Genomic DNA, 19,926 nt, shown 5'->3' with positions numbered 1-19,926 from the left:
ACCTCAAGGACCACCTCTTTCAATATGATCTTACCCAGACCCTGAAATCATCTTCTGCGGCCCTTCCTTGTGTTCCTCCTCCATAAGAGGTCCAGAGGGTGGCAACACAAGAATGGACCTGCTCTGCAGTGATTCCCTGTCTGTGGAATTCTCTCACCAGGGAAGTTCACCTGGCAAAACCTTCCTTTTTAACTAGGCCTTTGGTTGATTTCATTGACATCCTATGCCCTTTTAAAATGTGGTTCTTTTTTGTGGGGGGGGGTGTTATTGGGTGGTTAATAATAATAATAATAATAATAATAATAATAATAATAACAACAACAACAACAACAACAACAACAACAACAACAACAACAACCAACAACAACAACAACATTCAAATTAACAAAACAATTGGAATATAGAAATTTTCCATATATAAAGTTACATTTGTTACTCAACAATAATACAGTGGTACCTCAGGTTACATACGCTTCTGGTTACATAGGCTTCAGGTTACAGACACTGCTAACCTAGAAATAGTACCTCGGGTTAAGAACTTTGCTTCAGGATGAGAACAGAAATCATGCTCTGGCGGCGTGGCAACAGCAGGAGGCCCCATTAGCTAAAGTGGTGCTCCAGGTTAAGAACAGTTTCAGGTTAAGAATGGACCTCCGGAACGAATTAAGTACTTAACCCAAGGTACCACTATATTCCAATTCAACAAAACAAGTGATTTCTCACTCACCCAATATCAATGTTTATAACTTGAATTACATACGATTGCATTTTAAAGTTGCATCTTATCTAATTTCATCCTCTACAACATGTTTCTTAATATATTCTGCTGTTTTCTTACACTTCAAACCACACTGTGGTCTTTGCATATGGGAAATAACATTTTTATATAGACCGGAAAGGTTTTCCAATCTTCTTTAAAAGATTCTAAATTTGTATCTTTTATCAATTTTTGCCATCTCTGCATATTCCAAGATATTCATAAAGCATTCTTCCTTTGAGGGTGTTCTCTCCTCCTTCCTCAGTTTAACAGCATACAATAAATATTTTTGATCTGTAGTTTTTAATGCACATTTTCAACTTTTATATGGTTTTGTGCTTTTCAATATTATTAATAATACTATTTACATTATCACTATTTTTTCTATTGCTTACAGCTTCTGACAACGGAGGCTAATGCATTTACCATTTTAACCCATGCCGTCGTTGAAGCTGAAATATCACAATTGTTGGGGGAAATAGATAAAACAATTGCTGGCATCAGACTGAGTTATTACGAAGCAATAACTACCTGAATGAGAGTATTTTCATCCATCTTGAATCCAAACCTCCATATGGCTCCAAAGAGAGGAAGCTGGAGAGGACCTGGAGGATAATGCCTGCTTGACCAGAGCTGTTTCAGGTAGTGCAGAATCAGAAGAGGCACCAGCAGAGCAATCAAAAGTGCCCATACCTCCATCCTTCTCTTGCTGTCTCTTTCTCCTTAATTTTTTCTAGGTTGCCTGGTCAGGTTCAACTCTCTTTCTCTAAGGAGTTTTTGCTTTCGTCAAAGACATCAGCAGTACTCTCTGTTTTTATATGCTCAGTTATTGAAAACAAATAAGCAACAAGGGGTGCGACACCATTTGTAAGTAGACTTGGAATGTGATACAATCAAATACTAATAAAATCAAATGCTATAATCATTTTGATATGTGTCACGCAGATGTGATGAAGTGTGCTTTATATCAGGCACATTGAACTCCCAAGAGACTGTGATCTACTTTCAGTACCCCGAGAGTCATCTGATATTTAATATGGGTATCTTTCCTCTTATGGAATTGCTACTCCTTGTAACCTGTGCCTTGGGAAGGTACCAATCTGATGTAGGCATCAAAGCCTTCAGAAAGAACTCTGAGTTCAAGCTCTTATTAATCCAGCAATGAAGGCCAGGATAGTAAATGCATTACAATTGCAAAAGCCAACAAACTTCTACCTGCAGTTGAATCGAACCACAGTGCAGTATAATTGCTACTTCCAAAGAGCACTTGCTAGTTGCAATCCATCAGGGGTGCCAACTTGAATAAAATATGAGGAAGGGGGCAAGTGAGCCCCACCTCGCATAATCAATCACATAATGTGGCTCACGTCCACCATTAGAATGGCAATTGCCATGAACTTTGGCGGAGCCAGGCCCCTTCACATATTTTAGAGGGGCACTGAAGGGACCTCAGCCCCTAGTTCTTCGCTCCTAGGTAACCTATTTCCTGTTGAGTGCAACAATAATAGAGAACCTTTGTTCTGGACAGCCCTTTAAATGTTTTCTCATAGTCATAAGGAAAGAAGTCTGTGGTTGCTCGTCTAATTCTTCAGATGGCTAGGCAGCACACCCCCAGAGATGCCTCCTGTTGGCATTCTACTGTAAAAGGCAGCTGTCACAGCCTGCCTTCTGGGTGGACCGGCCCTCTGCTTCATAGCTGGTTATGATAAGAAACCCACACACACTTTCCTGTATTTATAGCGGTAGCTGCTGGTGCTAGATTTCAGGATCTGTGGGTTGGCATAATAATCCAATACCGGCATGAAGAGAGGGATCCAACGGAAACTCTGGCAGCAGATATTCAAAATGTGTCCTACATATTTCACTGCCTAATGGTCACCACCATATAATAGTTGAGCTCCTTTTTTCAAATCATTCCCAAAGCATTCACCACATAATGGTCACAGGGCATTGTAAGCGTGCATGAGAATGCCTTGCCCCAATTCAGACTACCTATTATCCTTACACTGATGATGGGAAGTTCTGCTTCTGCACACGAGTTTGGCAAACCGCTCAGAGCTGAAGCATTTCTTCCTCATCCACCCTAGAATGTTCAGTTCACATTGAGTTCATGAAACATCATACCCTGACCTGTTCTTCATGCATGGTTGACCACATCTACGGAATGCGATTGTTATGCCCTTTTAAGTTTTTCAATATCAATCACTAGTAATAGTTTAATAAGGAGGTTTTCATACCTGTCCAGCAATATCAATCACTAGTAATAGTTTAATAAGGAGGTTTTCATACCTGTCCAACCATGTGTTCCCTTTCCCAACCTTTAATCTATTGATGATTAATGCCTATATTCAACCCTTGCATTGTATTTGTGTTAACCAATCAGCAACAAGCACATATGTGGCAATGCTGTAATACTCAATAAAAGAGACTCCCCGAGACATGCTCGGAAGATGCCTCCCATATGACACTTGTCATTCGTCTGTCGTTTATTTCAACCCAACATCTGGTGACCCGGACGTGATCCCGACGTGCCAGATCCCTTTATGCAGCAACCCATATACTTCACTCGACTGCAAAAATCTCAACGCGCTACTTTGTGAGTATGGGGGGGGGGACTGACAAAGTTCCAACAGGAGCATGCCAAGGAGCTGCTTTATCTCGTTAGACAGCGGGTGGCGGGTGTTCATATTTCTTTGAAAGAAATTGAACAATTGTTATGTGAGATTGCTTGCCAGTGCCCCTGGTACCCAGAGTCTGGCAAAAGATTGGAAAAACCCTCTTCACAGAACCGAGGGCACCGATTCATTGTCTGCTCACTTGGCAGAAGTGTGCAGATGCCGTCGCTAGGTTAGGACCACAGGCATCTCCGTCGCCACCTGCTCTTTTAGCCGAAGCAGACAATCGCCCACCTTACCCAAAGCTTCTGCCTCCATCGCAACCTTGCCAACCCCTCCCTACGCCTCAGCCCACATCCACCCCCCCATCCCTCCTTCGCCTGCCTCAGCCCCTCTGCGCGCCACGCTTTCTCAAGCTAGGCAGCAAGGGCTCCTCTCCTTAGAGGAAGAGGCTGGATGGGCTGGGGAAATGCCATCTGCTTTCCCTATCTCCTATGCGAACCCCGGCACTGCACAACAGCAGGTTATGTATGAGGCGCTTCCTTATTCTGTTCTGAGAGAATTAAGGAAAGCCATTACTGATTCTGGCCTCAAATCTTCTTATGTGCTAGGGATGCTGGAGGGCATCGCAAATGGTTACACAATGCTACCTCAAGATTGGAAGGATTTGATGCACATGCTTTTATCTCCTGCTCAGTATGTGGTTTTTGAAAGTGAATTTAAGCACAGCCCCACAGCCCTGGCTGATCCACAGCATTCAGTCATCCAACTCTTTGGCGCTGGTCTGTATGATAATATACCAGCCCAGGCGCAATTGACACCTTTACATTTCAGTCGCACCGCGACCTGTGTACAACGCGCCTTTTGGAAAGTCCCTGTCTCAGGGCAACCACTGAGCTCCTTCGTTAATATTAAGCAACAACATTTGAAGCCTTACCATCAATTTATAGACAGATTGAAAGAATCAATCACCAGGCAGATTGATGACCCTACAGCTCAAAATGAATTGATGAAAAAAATGGCTTTGAAAATGCAAACACCGATTGCAAGAAGGCTTTGCAGTCAATCATACACCGCCCCAAATATGACCTGGCCGATATGATTCAAACCTGTGCAGATGTTGGCAGCCAGAGCCACACGATGTCTTTGCTTGCCGATGCAATCCAGGCTGGCAATAAGCCCATGGGCAATTGCTTCAATTGCAAACACCCAGGTCATTTTGCTAAACAATGCAGAGCCCCTGGCAGGGGAGCAAGCAGGAATGGTGATGCCAATAAGGCTAAACCTTCCCAAAAATGCCTAAAATGCGGAAAAGGCTATCATTGGGCAAATCAGTGCAGGAGTTCGGGAAACTCCATAGGGGCCCAACTCTCGGGTCAGGACAAATAGAGAGCCCACCGCCGTTAGTCTGCACTATTGAGACTTTTTCTAAGGATACACCCTCTGATTTCACCATTGATTTAATCAATCAGGAAACCAAAGACAGTGTTTTACCTGGTGAAATTGTGCTCATGCCCACCCAATTGGCGGGCCCACTACCACCTAAGGTCGCAGGCTTAATTTTACCCAAATTCTCTGTGGCCAAAGAAGGAATCCTGGTTATTCCAGGAGTCCTAGATCCTGACTATGTGGGCACAATCATGGTTCAACTCTGGAGCCATATGCCCATGCAGTTAAAAAAGGGTGAGTCTTGGGCGCATTTGGTAGTGCTCCCTTCTCATCCTACTGCTTCTGGATAGTAATTTGCACCAGCTCTCTCCCCTCTCTCCACAGCTGTTAGCTGTAATCCAGAGGATTGGCGAACAGAAACTTCTTCGTAAGTATAAAATCAATGGCAAAGTTCTGGAAGGCTTGATTGACACGGGCGCAGACATTTCTGTCATATCCAGCAATTGCTGGGACCCCACGTGGCCCCTTGAGTCTGCCTCTGCAGTTTGGGGTGTGGGTGGACCTCAAACCTCTTCCAAAAGCGTACAGTGGTTGCCTGTTTCTCTGCCTGATAGCTCTGAAACCATTGCATACACCCAGCCCTGTGTGCTGAAAATCCACCTCAATCTGTGGGGCAGAGATCTACTACAACAATTACAAGCTACCATTCAATTTAATGAGTAAGCTTGTACTCCGTCTCAACTGGACATCCACCACCCCTGTATGGGTGGAACAATGGCCCATAATGGGGGGGGGGACTGCTTGCTTCAAAACAATTGGTGAATGAACAATTATTGGCAGACCATATTGAGTTCTCTGTTAGCCCCTATAATACCCCCATCTTCATCATAAAAAAGAGAAGTGGGAAATGGAGATTTCTCCAGGATTTAAGGAAGATTAATGACATCCTTGAACCCATGGGGCCTTTGCAGTGTGGTCTGCCTAATCCGAATGTGATCCCCCATTCTTATCAATTGGCTATCATAGATTTGCAAGATTGCTTCTTCTCCATCCCCTTACAGGAGAAGGATCGTAAATTCTTTGCTTTCACTATTCCTGTGTTAAATAACAGCCAGCCCACGGAACGGTATCAATGGAAAGTCCTACCGCAAGGAATGCTGAATTCTCCTACCATGTGCCAATATTATGTGAATCAAGCCCTCCAGCCTTTCCGTCTTCAGTATCCACACCTCTTAGTCTACATTACATGGATCATATTTTGATTATTGGCCCCCACCTTCCCCCTCAATGGAAACATGATATGGTAGCCTGTTTGTCAGCTTATGGTTTGCAAATTGCTCCCGAAAAGGTGCAGGAATCCTCTCCTTTTCATTACCTGGGACACAAAATGATAGCTAGCTATTCCATTCCCATAGTCCCTGAGCTTCATGTTCCGAAAACAATGAAATATGTAAAAAAAAAGCTAGAAGCTGTTGGGAAACTGCCAGGGAGATATAGTCCATCATGGCCCCAAGCCGGCTGCCGGACGTCCATCGATCTCCCGTAGACAGGCAGATCCAGCAGTTAGCGACACGAAGCCTCAGAAATAGATTGCCACATTCTAGGCTTGTGCACACTGTTTATCAGCAGAAACACACAGCCAGAAAGCTGCACCACAGAAGAGCATAATTTACAGACTTTATTTAGCGTTGAACAGAACAAAGGAAAACAGGACCGTTCTGAGTCAGCGTCTCTGACCGACTGCGAAATCGAAAGGAATAGCAAACACTTAAACATCCTGTGAACAGGACATGTGCAGACTCTGTGACTCACAAAGCCTGCTCCCTTTTAAGGTGGAACGGAAATATCCTAACAGAAGCAACTCCTGGTAATTTGCTTCTGTGTCTCATTTCCTGCCTTAATATAAATTCCACGATAGTGCTCATTTTCAGCGTTTTATTTTTGCCCCTCTCTGCTTCCACTCCTAATAGCGGTGGTTCCACACCAATAAATGTGTGGGAATCTTTTGCAAAAACCCTCAATGTTTCTTCCTTTTGCCTAACCCAGCAGGTATCAATAGGTGAAATCCTTGGCTCTTGCCTTATCCCTGCTTGCCATGACCCTTTTGATATGCAAAATGATACCTGGTTTTACTCATCCCTACCCCAAAATGATTCTCTCCGCACCCTTGGTTATTCCGGTTACCATAACTGGGGTACCCAAGTGCGCCAAAGCCCACCTCTGGCCATTGATTTGTTGACCCCATACGTGGCTTCCTTTAATGTCACTTGCGCCCGTATGGTCAATTGCACAATAACCAACTGTGTGAAAATGGGCAAAGATAATTTTAACTGCTCCAATTATGTAAATATTTCTTATGTATATAAATATACAGAGCTGCCTGAAGGCTGGTTCTGGTCGTGCCCAGGCTATACATTCAATTATATTCCAGCAAACATCAGCCATCGCACACCCTGCTGCTTAAGCCGTTTGTCCATCATTTTACCCAAAAAGCATCATTTGTCGCACTCTCGATATCGCTGCTCTGTGGAATTGACTAATGATTGTGATGATTCTGTCTCTCTTCCCAGTAGATCTGAATATATTTTCTTAGCTGTTTCTCTCTTAGGAGTCCCTGGATTGGCTGTACGGAATAGTATGAACATTTTAGCTTGCTCCGCAGCAAAAGCTCTGAATTCTACTTCACAAGCTCTTCACCTTTTGAATAAAGAGCAGAGTGAACTTCATCATGGACTTCTACAAAATCGTGCTGCCATTGACTATTTGCTCATGCGTCATTATTGTGGCTGTGAACAAGTGAATGACATGTGTTGCTTCAATATTACTGATAATTCTAAAGCCATTCAAAAGCAAATCTCTCATTTGCAAAATCTTACACACCATATTAAACAGGACGTTGGATTTTCTGGCCTCTGGGATTTGTTCTCCCAGTGGCTCACTGGCTGGTTGCCAAACCTGAATTGGCTCTGTAATCTTTTTCAATATGTTATTGTCCTAATATGTATATTAATTTTGCTATGCCGCTTCATCCAATGCATTCCTGGTCTCATGCGTCTTTGGTCTCAGTTTCTTTCTCCTCCTCAGCCACCTAATAAAATCATTGCTGCCTACTTTGCTAAGTGGCAGCACCAACAGTAAATAATAGGGGAGATGTGGGCAGACTTACTTCAGGCATGCACTGGCAAACCACGTATCCCGAAGTATTTTTGTCCCATTCACCCTGAAATCACATAGCAACATTTGGCAAAAAAAAAAAAGAAAGAAAAGGAAGGGGGAGATGATGAGAAGCTCTGCTTCTGCACACGAGTTTGGCAAACCGCTCAGAGCTGAAGCATTCCTTCCTCATCCACCCTAGAATGTTCAGTTCACATTGAGTTCATGAAACATCGTACCCTGACCTGTTCTTCATGCATGGTTGACCACATCTACGGAATGCGATTGTTATGCCCTTTTAAGTTTTTCAATATCAATCACTAGTAATAGTTTAATAAGGAGGTTTTCATACCTGTCCAGCAATATCAATCACTAGTAATAGTTTAATAAGGAGGTTTTCATACCTGTCCAACCATGTGTTCCCTTTCCCAACCTTTAATCTATTGATGATTAATGCCTATATTCAACCCTTGCATTGTATTTGTGTTAACCAATCAGCAACAAGCACATACGTGGCAATGCTATAATACTCAATAAAAGGGACTCCCCGAGACATGCTCGGAAGATGCCTCCCATATGACACTTGTCATTCGTCTGTCGTTTATTTCAACCCAACAACTGTACCTGTTCACACATATTCTGTGCATCCTAATCACACCAAAAACAGTTAGTAACAAGTAATAAGCAATATAAACATAATTATGTTTCTTCATAAACACTCTTTCCTCGATTAAGGGTCATGCTTTGGTTTTTCACCAATAATCATCGCAACCCCCCCCCTTTTTTGAAAAGAATAATTGGCATAAAATTAGCAACTAAATTGACTTTGAGAAATATTTGGGGGGAGCTCAATGCCATTTTCAACTGAGATTCAGGAAAAAAGATGCTGGTTTCCAGGCAAGAGATAAGTATTCACTTATAACAGGGAATATAATGATTCATTGGATGAGCAGTATTCAGCTTCAAAGCAGATACTTTCTCCATCTGAAGCAGATAGAAATCAATGAGATCTTGTGGATCATGCAGAGACTGATTCTCCTTACGCTTCTCTATCTCCTCCTTTGCAAATGAAAGCACCATCTCTGAGCAGGGCAAGGCCTTGTTGTGGGGCCCTGGGAGATGTTTCATGAGCCATGGGAGAATTTCACAAAGCTAAAGGAAAGATAGCAGAAATGCTGCCATTACCATGTGGAAGCTTGGTCACACCGTTTGTGCTTTGGATTGGCACTTTAAAAAACATGATCTGCACTATTCTTCAGGGCTAGCATATTAGTTTCTCACTAAGAAGAAGGAAGGTGTCTATCGCTTTTCTGGAATCTCACAATGATTGGGTTCTATGAATTATCCCTAGCTGAAAATGTAAAAGAAAACCATGGCTCACAATATTTTCCCAGCTCCCAGGCATCATTCCAAAACTGGGCACAATCAGAGGACCCTTCCTGGAACAATTTAGTGGCCTTTTATGGTAGGTGGGTGTGGGGGGAATTCAAGTAAGTTCACATTTAAAAGCAAATTTGCCTAATACACAAATGGAAAGACAGCCATAGTTGAAAATGTGCACTTCTCCATTTTTTAAATTTTTAGTTGTATTTATTAAATCTTCCAGTTTGCCCTGTCAAGTAATTCTGATCTTTCATTACAAAAAACTAAACCTTGAAGAAGGATGTTTTTTCTCGTTCCTTGTTTTCTCTTTAAAGATCAATTACTTACATTTTCTGAATACATAAGGAGCTAGAAAATTAAAGTTGGACAAATGTAAAGCAATGTTAAAAACTGAGATATGAAAGCTGGAAGTGAGGAGGCAGAAAAAGTTCCTCCTTTCCTTCCATTCTGCAGTTTTAATCTGAAATTTTAGGCTTAGTACTGTGCCCAGAGCTCAGAAGCTGCTCATGCTAATAAAATTCCTAATTGCAAAATGCGCCCTGAACGCTGATATCAACTTTCCTGTAGTCTGCCAGTCAAGTGATGCTTACAAAAATGGAAATGCAATGATATGGTTTTGTGTGCCTAAAAATGCATATAATAGTGTAAATAACATACAATCCTACAATTTACTGCTTTGCAGAAATGTGTATATCGGGCAAAATTGCAAACAAATATGTGCATTAGGATAAATTAGCACAAAAATGCTGATGAAGTTTCATGAGTCCTTTTTTTTAAAAGATCCGGAATGTATGTAGAAATGTGGAGAACCGAACTTAAGTTTTGAAAAAGGGGTTAGTTGGGTTATACAGAAGGGAGCTGCTTTCCTTAGCAGTAGGGACAGTGCTTGAGTTGCAGGTCTCTCTTACTTTTAAAAAATTCCAGCCAAGGCTGGCTGCAGGGGCCTCATCATGGACGCCATCATCATTGTCATTGCTAAGTGGCTAGAGAGCATATACATTTAGTTTTCAATGATGGCAACAAAACTATGTAATTCCCTTCTTGAGAAGATTATTTTGTTCACCTCTGTCCCCTTTGGTGGGCTCTTGATGACCTGTTCTGAAGGCCATTGTTCCATTTTTATCCCATCTTTCCTCCAAAGAGTCTTCTCTAGTGGACAAATTCTTCCTACTCCTTTTTTAAAAAAATCTCAATGGTAATCATGAGAAATTGATCAGGCTGTGAGACAGTAAGTGGCCCTTATCTCAGATCAATTTCAAAATACTGATTTGTGGTATTTAGGGAGACCTCTTTGGCATAGTAGAAATGAAAATGACTACTCACACTATGAACAACGCTAGATAAAAATTTTAGGACAAAATCAATGGCTTCTATCAGCTTCTGGAACCGTTCATCTTCAAGAGCAAACCGGTGCCCCAAAACCACAGCACATATCACGTTGGAGACTGAAGTAGTGATGGGCATGGAGGGTTCAAGTGGTTGTCCTGCAAAATAAAGTTATATTAATGTTAGTTCAGCTGCTCCTGTTCATACTGAGAGTGGGATTTCATGGTGGCCAAGAGAAACTGCTGGGATCTCCTTTAGGAACCAAGAAAAACATATCACATTCCTTTCTAAAATGGACAGAGGTAGGACACAAATATATCTCCATATGCCAGCTCAGCACCATCACTTAGCATCACATACCCTTTGAACGTGCAAAAGCCTCCACGAGCTGATGGGCCTCCTCTGCTATTTGGTGCTCCATGCCTTTCTTCCCCAACCCCAACTTCCGCATAGTAACTACACCAAAGCGTCTCTGTTGCTGCCAGGTGTGACCATTTGATAATGCAATACCTATGGAAAATCAATGAGAAATTATTACTTACAGAAATCAATGTAAAAAGTTGCCATCTCAGAACAATGTTTACTGAAGTTCATATCCTTGCTTGTAAGGGCTGCTTAGTCTCTCTAAAGCAAAGAATTACAAGATGATGCAGAAAGGATTCTGGGTACAAATTGGAGAGAATTTAGAGGGAAAATCTATCAAGCTTCTGGTAATGCTATTGGGGAAAGAATGGAAGTGGTAGAAATGGAAGTTCTTTTCTTTTTCTCTTGCTAGATTTCCCTACAGGAAATGCGATCGCAAGATTTACAACTGGCTGTAAAATAATGAATATACAATAAATAATTATGGATTATTTTAAAATAAAAGACTACAGAGGAGAGTTTCCTGTTAAAATAAAAATGAAGGATTTATTGTTTTTAAACATGGATGAATGGTTGGATTTTTTTGGGGGGAGATAAGGTCATCATACAAGATTGGAAGAGTACTATTTGACCCACTTCCATCTGTCTCTTGAAGTCTGCGGTTTCAACTACGGGAGCTGCCACCAGCTGTAACTGTTCCGGTTTCAGAATATGCCTCAGCATGACTCCCCCTCCAGATACTCCAGCTTCTGGGGCAGGACGTCCGCCCTCTGGTTCTGGTTAAGCAGCAATGCAAAAGCCAGCTCCAGATGGCTGGAATGCAAAACAGGATGTTGTGGTTTGCAACTGTACTGTTGGGAAAAAGGAGGAGTCTATTATCTGTACTGAGCACCGGATGTTAGCTCAGAGTGTCATCTGACCTGTACTGGAAGTACAGGGGTGGAGTTGTGTCTCTTCTGATGGAGTCTGAAGGGTGCAGTCACGTTTTCTATGTACTGCTGAATGTCAGGAATAAAACATGTAAATAGGACTCCTGTCTGTCTCATTTCCCCTCCCTGGGGGGGAAAGCAAGGAGAGAGAAGTAGAGGGTGTGTTCTCCTCACATCTAACGAGGAGAATCGCCGGTTTGCGACCTTGTCTGCCGGGAGACGCAGACGGAAGGTCACAAGTATCTCACTCAGTTGCCCGGGGGAGGCCAGTTTACCTCTGACTGTGTGCTGAGATACTGACACTGGTGCCCCAGCATGTATCAGATTCGGAAGTCGAAAAGAGAAAAAAAGCTTTGCCAATCTAATTTGCCTCTGGTTCAGATGCCTCGCCATTTGCCAGTATTCTAAGTTCATGTGGTCCATGTATCTCCACTTAGTGTTGTGCTCCTTTGAGGAAATGTCTCCACACCCCCAGCGCTTCTTTTATGGCAAGCAATTCTCTCTCCCAAATGGTGTAATTCCGTTCTGAAGCATTCAACTTTTGGGAGTGGAAGGCACACAGCCTCAAATCTCTCGTAGTAGATAGGTAGCCGTGTTGGTCTGCCATAGTCAAAATAAAAAAATTCCTTCCAGTAGCACCTTAAAGACCAACTAAGTTAGTTCTTGGTATGAGCTTTCGTGTGCATGCACACTTCTTCAGATCTTCTTCAGGTCTTTAAGGTGCTACTGGAAGGAATTTTTTTATTTTTCCTCAAATCTCTGTTATGGTCTTCTTGTAGCAACACAGCTCCTATGGCACTTTCTGACACCCCCGTCTCCACCACCATTGGCCGATGTGGATCTGTGTGGTGCAGGTACTCCTCTGCTGCAAACGTCTCCTTGAGCTTCTCAAACGCATCTTGTGCCTCCTCTGTCCAGAAGAATGGCTTCTTGCTCCTCAAGCAGTCTGTAAGGAAAGCCATGAGCCAAGAATAATTGGGCACGAACTTGTGGTAAAAATTAGCAAAGCCTAAGAATCTCTGTAAGTCTTTCTTAGTCTTTGGCTTCTGCCAATCTAACACTGCCTGCACCTTTGCTAGGTCCATGTACACCCCTTCAGGAGAGACGTGATAACCCCAAATTCCACCCCCTAGACTACATTGGGCCAGAGATTTTGGTTATAATATACAATATGATGAATGGTCAAAACTATGGGATGAAAGACTAAAATTTACGGCATGTACTGCGTTAAAGGAAAATGTGATGAAAATGGTATATAGATGGTATATAACGCCAGTAAAGCTAGCTAAAATGTATAAAACATGTAATAAGTGTTGGAAATGTAAAGAAAAAGAAGGGACATTCTATCATATGTGGTGGGAGTGTAAAAAGGTGAGAGGCTTCTGGGAAATGATATATAATGAATTGAAAAAGATGTTGAAATATGTGTTTATTAAGAAACCGGAGGCCTTCTTATTGGGATTGGTAGGAAATGAGATAAGTAAGAAAGACCGTAAACTTTTTCAATACGCAGTTACAGCAGCGAGAACACTTCTGGCCCAAAAATGGAAACAGGAAGAGTTACCGACGGTGGAAGAATGGAGACTGAAATTGACTGATTATGCAGAACTGGACAAACTAACAGGGAAGATTCGGTATCAACGAGACCAAAAGTTCATTGAGGACTGGGGAAGATTTACAGATTATCTGAAAGGCATATGTGATGAAAAGATAACGTTTGTCGGTTTTCAAGAGACTCTGTGAAAAACAGAGGAATATTGTTAAAAAGAAAATAAGAAGGGGGAAGGAGATATCTAAAGGCAATACTATGTTAAGAAATGCGTTAATAATATTGACGTAAACGAAAGATCGGCAGAAGAGCTGAGGGAAGTCAAAAAAAGAGGAATGTGTGATAAAATGTGAATTGATTGTATAAAAATGGTTTGTTTGTTTTTCTTTTTTTCCTTTTTCTCTTTTGTGGAAAATGAATAAAAATATTATTTAATAATAATAATAATAAAGATATAAAAAATATTTTTAAAAATTCCACCTCCTTGACATGAAACTGGCACTTTCCCAATTTCGCCTAGAGGTGGTGTGTGCTTAGTCTATGCAGCACCTCCGTCACGTGTCACACATGCTCTTCTGGGTTCTCAGAGTAGATCAGCACGTCATCTAGGTAACACAAAACTGTATTGTCCAATAAATCTGCCAGTACATGATTGATAAACACCTGGAATGTGGCCGTGCCCGATTGTAGCCCAAAAGGCATAACTAAGTATTCACAGCTTCCAAATCTGGTATTACGAGCCATTTTCCACTTGTCCCCTTGTCTCAAATGTATCAAATTGTATGCCCCCCCTCAGGTCCAGCTGGGTAAAAAATTTCACCGACCGTAACCTCTCCAGCAGGTCACCAATATGTGACAAGGGGTATTGACTAGGAATCATGAGGCTGTTGGTTTTTCTGTAGTCTACCACGAGACGTCTTTCTGGGGTGTCTTTCTTATAATAATAATAATAATAATAATAATAATAATAATAATAATAATAATAATAATAATAATAATAATAATAATTTCCACAGCTACTCTGGGCGGCTTCCAAAAGAATATTAAAATACTGTGATACATCAAACATTAAAAGCTTCCCTAAACAGGGCTGCCTTCAGATGTCTTCTAAAAGTCTGAAAGTTGTTGTTCTCTTTGACATCTGGTGGGAGGGCGTTCCACAGGGAGGGCGCCACTACCGAGAAGGCCCTCTGCCTGGTTCCCTGTAACTTGGCTTCTCGCAGTGAGGGAACCGCCAGAAGGCCCTCGGTGCTGGACCTCAGTGTCCGGGTAGAACGATGGGGGTGGAGACGCTCCTTCAGGTATACTGGACCGAGGCCGTTTAGGGCTTTAAAGGTCAGCACCAACACTTTGAATTGTGCTCGGAAACATACTGGGAGCCAATGTAGGTCTTTCAAGACCGGTGTTATATGGTCTCGGCGGCCGCTCCCAGTCACCAGTCTGGCTGCTGCATTCTGGATTAGTTGTAGTTTCCGAGTCACCTTCAAAGGTAGCCCCACGTAGAGCGCATTGCAGTAGTTCAAGCGGGATATAACCAGAACATGCACCACTCTGGCGAGGCAGTCCGCGGGCAGATAGGGTCTCAGCCTACGTACCAGATGGAGCTGGTACACAGCTGCCCTGGACACGAATTTAACCTGTGCCTCCATGGACAGCTGTGATTCCAAAATGACTCCCAGGCTGCGCACCTGGTCCTTCAGGGGCACAGTTACCCCATTGAGGACCAGGGAATCCTCCACACCTGCCCGCCTCCTGCCCCCCAGAAACAGTACTTCTGTCTTGTCAGGATTTAATCTCAATCTGTTTGCCGCCATCCATCCTCCAACCGCCTCCAGACACTCACACAGGACCATCACCGCCTTCACTGGTTCTGATTTGAAAGAGAGGTAGAGCTGGGTATCATCCGCATACGGATGAACACCCAGCCCAAATCCCCTGATGATCTCTCCCAGCGGCTGCATGTAGATGTCGAAAAGCATGGGGGAGAGGACAGAACCCTGAGGCACCCCACAAGTGAGAGCCCAAGGGTCTGAACACTCATCCCCCCCACCACTTTCTGAACACGGCCCAGGAGGAAGGAGCGGAACCACTGTATGACAGGGCCCCCAGCTCCCAGCCCCTCAAGACGGTCCAGAAGGATGTTATGGTCGATGGTATCAAATGCCACTGAGAGATCCAGCAGAACTAGGAAACAGCTCTCACCTTTGTCCCTAGCCCGCCGGAGATCATCAGCCAGTGCAACCAAGGCAGTTTCAGTCCCGTGATTTGGCCTGAATCCCAACTGGAAGGGATCCAAATGGTCCTCTTCTTCCAGGCGTGCCTGGAGTTGTTCAGCAACAACTCGCTCAATCACCTTGCCCAAGAATGGAAGATTTGAGACTGGGCGATAGTTGGCCATCGTGGCCGCATCTAAAGATGGTTTTTTAAGAAGCGGTTTAATAACCGCCTCTTTCAGTGGGTCTGGGAAGGCTCCCTCACGGAGGGAAGCATTCACCACCCCACGAAGCCCATCGCCCAGCCCTTCCGGCTAGCTTTTATAAGCCAGGATGGGCAAGGATCAAGGAGACAGGTGGTTGGTTTCACTCGTCCAAGCAGCCTGTCCACATCCTTGGAGGTAACAGATTGGAATTGATCCCACGCAATTTGACTAGACAGGACTCTAGCACTCTCCCGCCTCGGCCCTGCTCCCACGGTGGCGTCTACCTCTTCCCGAATCTGAGCGACTTTATCTGCAAAAAACTTTGCAAAATCATTGCAGGAGATCATGTGGCCCGTACTGGGCCCCGATGTAGCAGGTGGTTCTGCTAAATTGTGGACCACCTGAAAAAAGTCTCCTGCTGCTGTTTTCTGCAGATGCAATAGAGGCAATTCACTCAACTATTGTGTGAACTGAGTAGTTATATTTTTGTCTTCTTTTTTCTTTTTAATTCGTATTTGTTTTTTCTTCTTTTGTATGTGTATGATGAAGGAAACATAATAAAAAGAATTCTAAAAAAAAAAAAGTCTTCTTTGCCGTCACTACCGCCACTTGGTAGGCTCGACATTGAGCTCTAACCTGTGTCTGGTCAGCTTCAGAATGGGTCATCTGCCACCGGCGCTCTAGCCGTCTCAACGATTGTTTCATCACCCTCAGATCCGTGGAAAACCACGGGGCTGTCCGGGCTCCATGCAATCGGAGAGGGCGCTTCGGAGCCAAACAGTCAATAGCCCTGGTTAACTCCACATTCCAGCGGGCCACCAGGGAATCAGCTGAAAGGCCATCAACATGGGATAAAGCATCCCCTACCACTCTCTGGAAACCATTTGGATCCATTAAGTGGCGGGGGTGGACCATCCAAATCGGTCCCACCTCCCTGCAGAGGGGAAGGGTCGCAGAGAAGTCAAGTTGCACCAGGAAGTGGTCTGACCATGGCACTTCTTTTGTTTTGCTTTTACTTAGTGTCAGAACACCAACATCCATGGAGGTAAACACCAGGTCCAAGGCATGTCCGCAGCTATGGGTTGGGCCAAACTTATTCAGGGACAGCCCCATGGAGGCCATGCTTTCCACGAAGTCCCGAGCGGCCCCTTGTAAGGTCGTGTCGGCATGGATATTAAATTCCCCTAGGACAACCAAACTAGGTGTCTCCAGGAGAACATCCGCCATGACCTGAAGCAGCTCGGGCAGGGAATCCTTGGTGCAGCGGGGAGGTCGGTACACCAAAAGGAATCCTGTACTGCCCCTATTGGCCAACTTTCAGAACATGCACTCAGAGAACTGGGTCTTCCCAATAGGACGCCTGGTGCAAACTAATGACTTCCTCAAAATCACTGCAACCCCCCCTCCCCGCCCACAAGGCCTGGGTTGCTGTGCGTAAGAGAAACCTGGTGGACAAGCAGCGGCAAGGACAGGCCCATCTGCTTCATCCAACCAAGTCTCTGTTGCACATGCCAGGTCAAATCCTCCATCCAAGATCAAGTCATGGATGGCAGTGGTCTTATGAATCATTGACCTGGCATTGCACAGCAGCACCTTCAGGTTATGTGGGTATCCCTTGCTGATTCTAGTATCCGTCCGGTCAGGACCAGACCTGGAGGCAGGGATAGTCCTCAGACAATGACTAAACCTGCCTCCTCTGTAATGACATGGTCTGGTCTTAGCGTAACTCCTCCTCCTACCCGTGATCACTGAGATCGGTTGTCCCAGCGCATCCCCCTCTGTGGAACATGCCCCAGCCATTTTGTTGGCTGGGACCCACTCCCCGGCAGCCCTGACCCCTCCCCTTAGGAACTAAATAAGACCTTAAAACAATAAAAACAAAAACAAAAAAAAAACAAAAAAACCAGAAAAGAAAAAAACAATACAAATAAAAAACTATAAAAATTACAAATCCATTAAAATCTAACAAATTTCCAACTAAACATCCATCCCACCCCCACCCCCGTCCCCGCATATACAATAAAATAAAATAAAATAAAAAAGGAAAATTTTAAAACATTTTAAAAAACAACTCTGCGCCCCTGGTCCGCAGGGATCCCTGGATCCCCCTGGTCCGCAGCAGCAGTGACAGCAACCGTCCCTGTGAGGCCTGTCAGGCCCCGCCCTGGGGCAGGTGGTGAGTGGCAGGAAGGAGCAGGAAGGAGCAGGGCCCTCAGACACTCACACAGGAGAGTCCTCCTGGGCAGCAGAGCGCAGCAGTCCTTATGAGGCTTCAGGCCCCGCCCTGGGCCAGATGGTGACTGGCAGGAAGGAGCAGGGCCCTCAGACACTCACACAGGAGAGTCCTCCTGGGCAGCAGAGCGCAGCAGTCCTTATGAGGCTTCAGGCCCCGCCCTGGGCCAGATGGTGAGTGGCAGGAAGGAGCAGGGCCCTTAGACACTCACACAGGAGAGTCCTCCTGGGCAGCAGAGCGCAGCAGTCCTTGTGAGGCTTCAGGCCCCGCCCTGGGCCAGATGGTGAGTGGCAGGAAGGAGCAGGGCCCTCGGACACTCATACAGGAGAGTTCACAAAGAACACTGGTGACCCACCAGGTGCTCATGACAGCCTAATAAACTCACGTTCCAAGTTCTTCTTCAGAAACTCCCGCAAGTTGGCTAATTCTGCTTCTGACATGGAATATAGATGACTGGTTGGCACCAGGCACCAAGCCTATTTTGCAATCATAAGGTCTGTGGGGTGGGTAACCTATCTGCCTCCTTTTCACAGAACACATCTCTATAGGCCTTATACTGTGGGGGTGTGGAGCTCTCCTCCCCCATGAGTTTCCCCCCCTACCTCTGCCCCCTTGGCTCCTAGCTCTATTGGCGCTTCGAACCCTAGGCAGTGTGCTTGGCAGTAAGCTGAATCAAACGTTAAAGAACGCTGCACCCATGCTATTACTTTGTGAGCTAACTTGGTGATGTGAAACATCATTGTCTCCTTGTGGCCTGACAACTCCATGGGCCATGTGGCATAGGCAATTTGCCTCCCCACCAATGGCCTGCCATCAATTGGTCCATCCATAGTTTCCAAAAACTCCCCCAGGTTTGAGAGAGTGCTGTGCTTGGCTGCCATTAGAGGAATTGTCCATCCCTTAGCATTGCCTTCTAACATGCCAATTAAATATGCCACTCTCTCCTTATCAGACTTAAAATCCACTGCTCTCACGTCCAGAAAATAGAGAGCTTCGTTTTAAAGGCAAGATAGTCCGCCAGGTAACCTGTGTATTTAGAGGGGTTTTACTGGCTCTGAGAGTCCTTTCTGCCTCTTAATGCAGTCTTTGTTCTCCCAGGGCCCGGTGAGGGTATCTAGCTGTGATTTCAGCTGCCAGCTGTACTGCTGCAGTTCATTTATGGCATCACTGGGCTCTCCTGCCCCCACTCCCGCTGCTCCAGCCCCCATTGAGTCCACACCCTCTGGTACTTCCCCTTGCATTCTGCACTCTATTGTACCTCGGTGTGTGAGAGAAGAGAGATTTGGCAAGCTGTCAGGCTGGTAGGCTCTCCCACACAAGATGCAGTCTCTGACAGTTTTGTTGTTGTTGTTGTTCAGTCATTTAGTCGTGTCCGACTCTTTGTGACCCCATGGACCAGAGCACTCCTGTCTTCCACTGCCTCCCACAGTTTGGACAAACTCATGCTGGTACCTTCGAGAACACTATAATAATAATAATAATAATAATAATAATAATAATAATAATAATAATAATAAATTTTATTTATATCCCGCCCTCCCCAGCTGAGCCGGGCTCAGGGCGGCTAACAACAATCAAATAAACAATCAAATAATAACACATTCTAAAAATATTTCATTATAAAAATTAGTTAAAATCAAATTGATGGCAACCGATTAAACAAAATTCTGTGCAGGTTGCCAGAGGAGGGAGTCAGGCTGCGCCCTGACCAAAGGCCTGGCGGAACAACTCTGTCTAGCAGGCCCTGCGGAAAGATGTCAGGTCCCGCAGGGCCCTAGTCTCTTGTGACAGAGCATTCCACCAGGTTGGA

At 44.5% G+C, this 19,926-nt stretch overlaps 1 protein-coding gene and 1 long non-coding RNA gene across 2 annotated transcripts in view; both read right to left on the bottom strand.

Annotated features, from left to right (window-relative positions):
• The window catches only part of LOC308585145 (cytochrome P450 2J2-like), a 37,919-nt gene extending 36,279 nt beyond the window's left edge, over nucleotides 1-1,640 (bottom strand). The window contains exon 1 of the mRNA XM_081190739.1: nucleotides 1,289-1,640. Within this exon, the coding sequence (XP_081046865.1) occupies nucleotides 1,289-1,456 (168 nt within the window). The 5' untranslated portion in view covers nucleotides 1,457-1,640. The remainder of the gene's footprint in view (nucleotides 1-1,288) is intronic.
• LOC308585171 overlaps nucleotides 1-19,926 on the bottom strand; it is a 91,809-nt gene that overhangs the window by 46,085 nt on the left and 25,798 nt on the right. The window lies entirely within an intron of this gene.

This window comes from Podarcis bocagei (assembly GCF_964188305.1).
Source record: "Podarcis bocagei genome assembly, chromosome: 4".
In the NCBI taxonomy this organism is placed as follows: Eukaryota; Metazoa; Chordata; class Lepidosauria; order Squamata; family Lacertidae; genus Podarcis; species Podarcis bocagei.
Note: the sequence above shows the minus strand (reverse complement) of the source record. Positions and strands in the feature narration are given on the sequence as shown.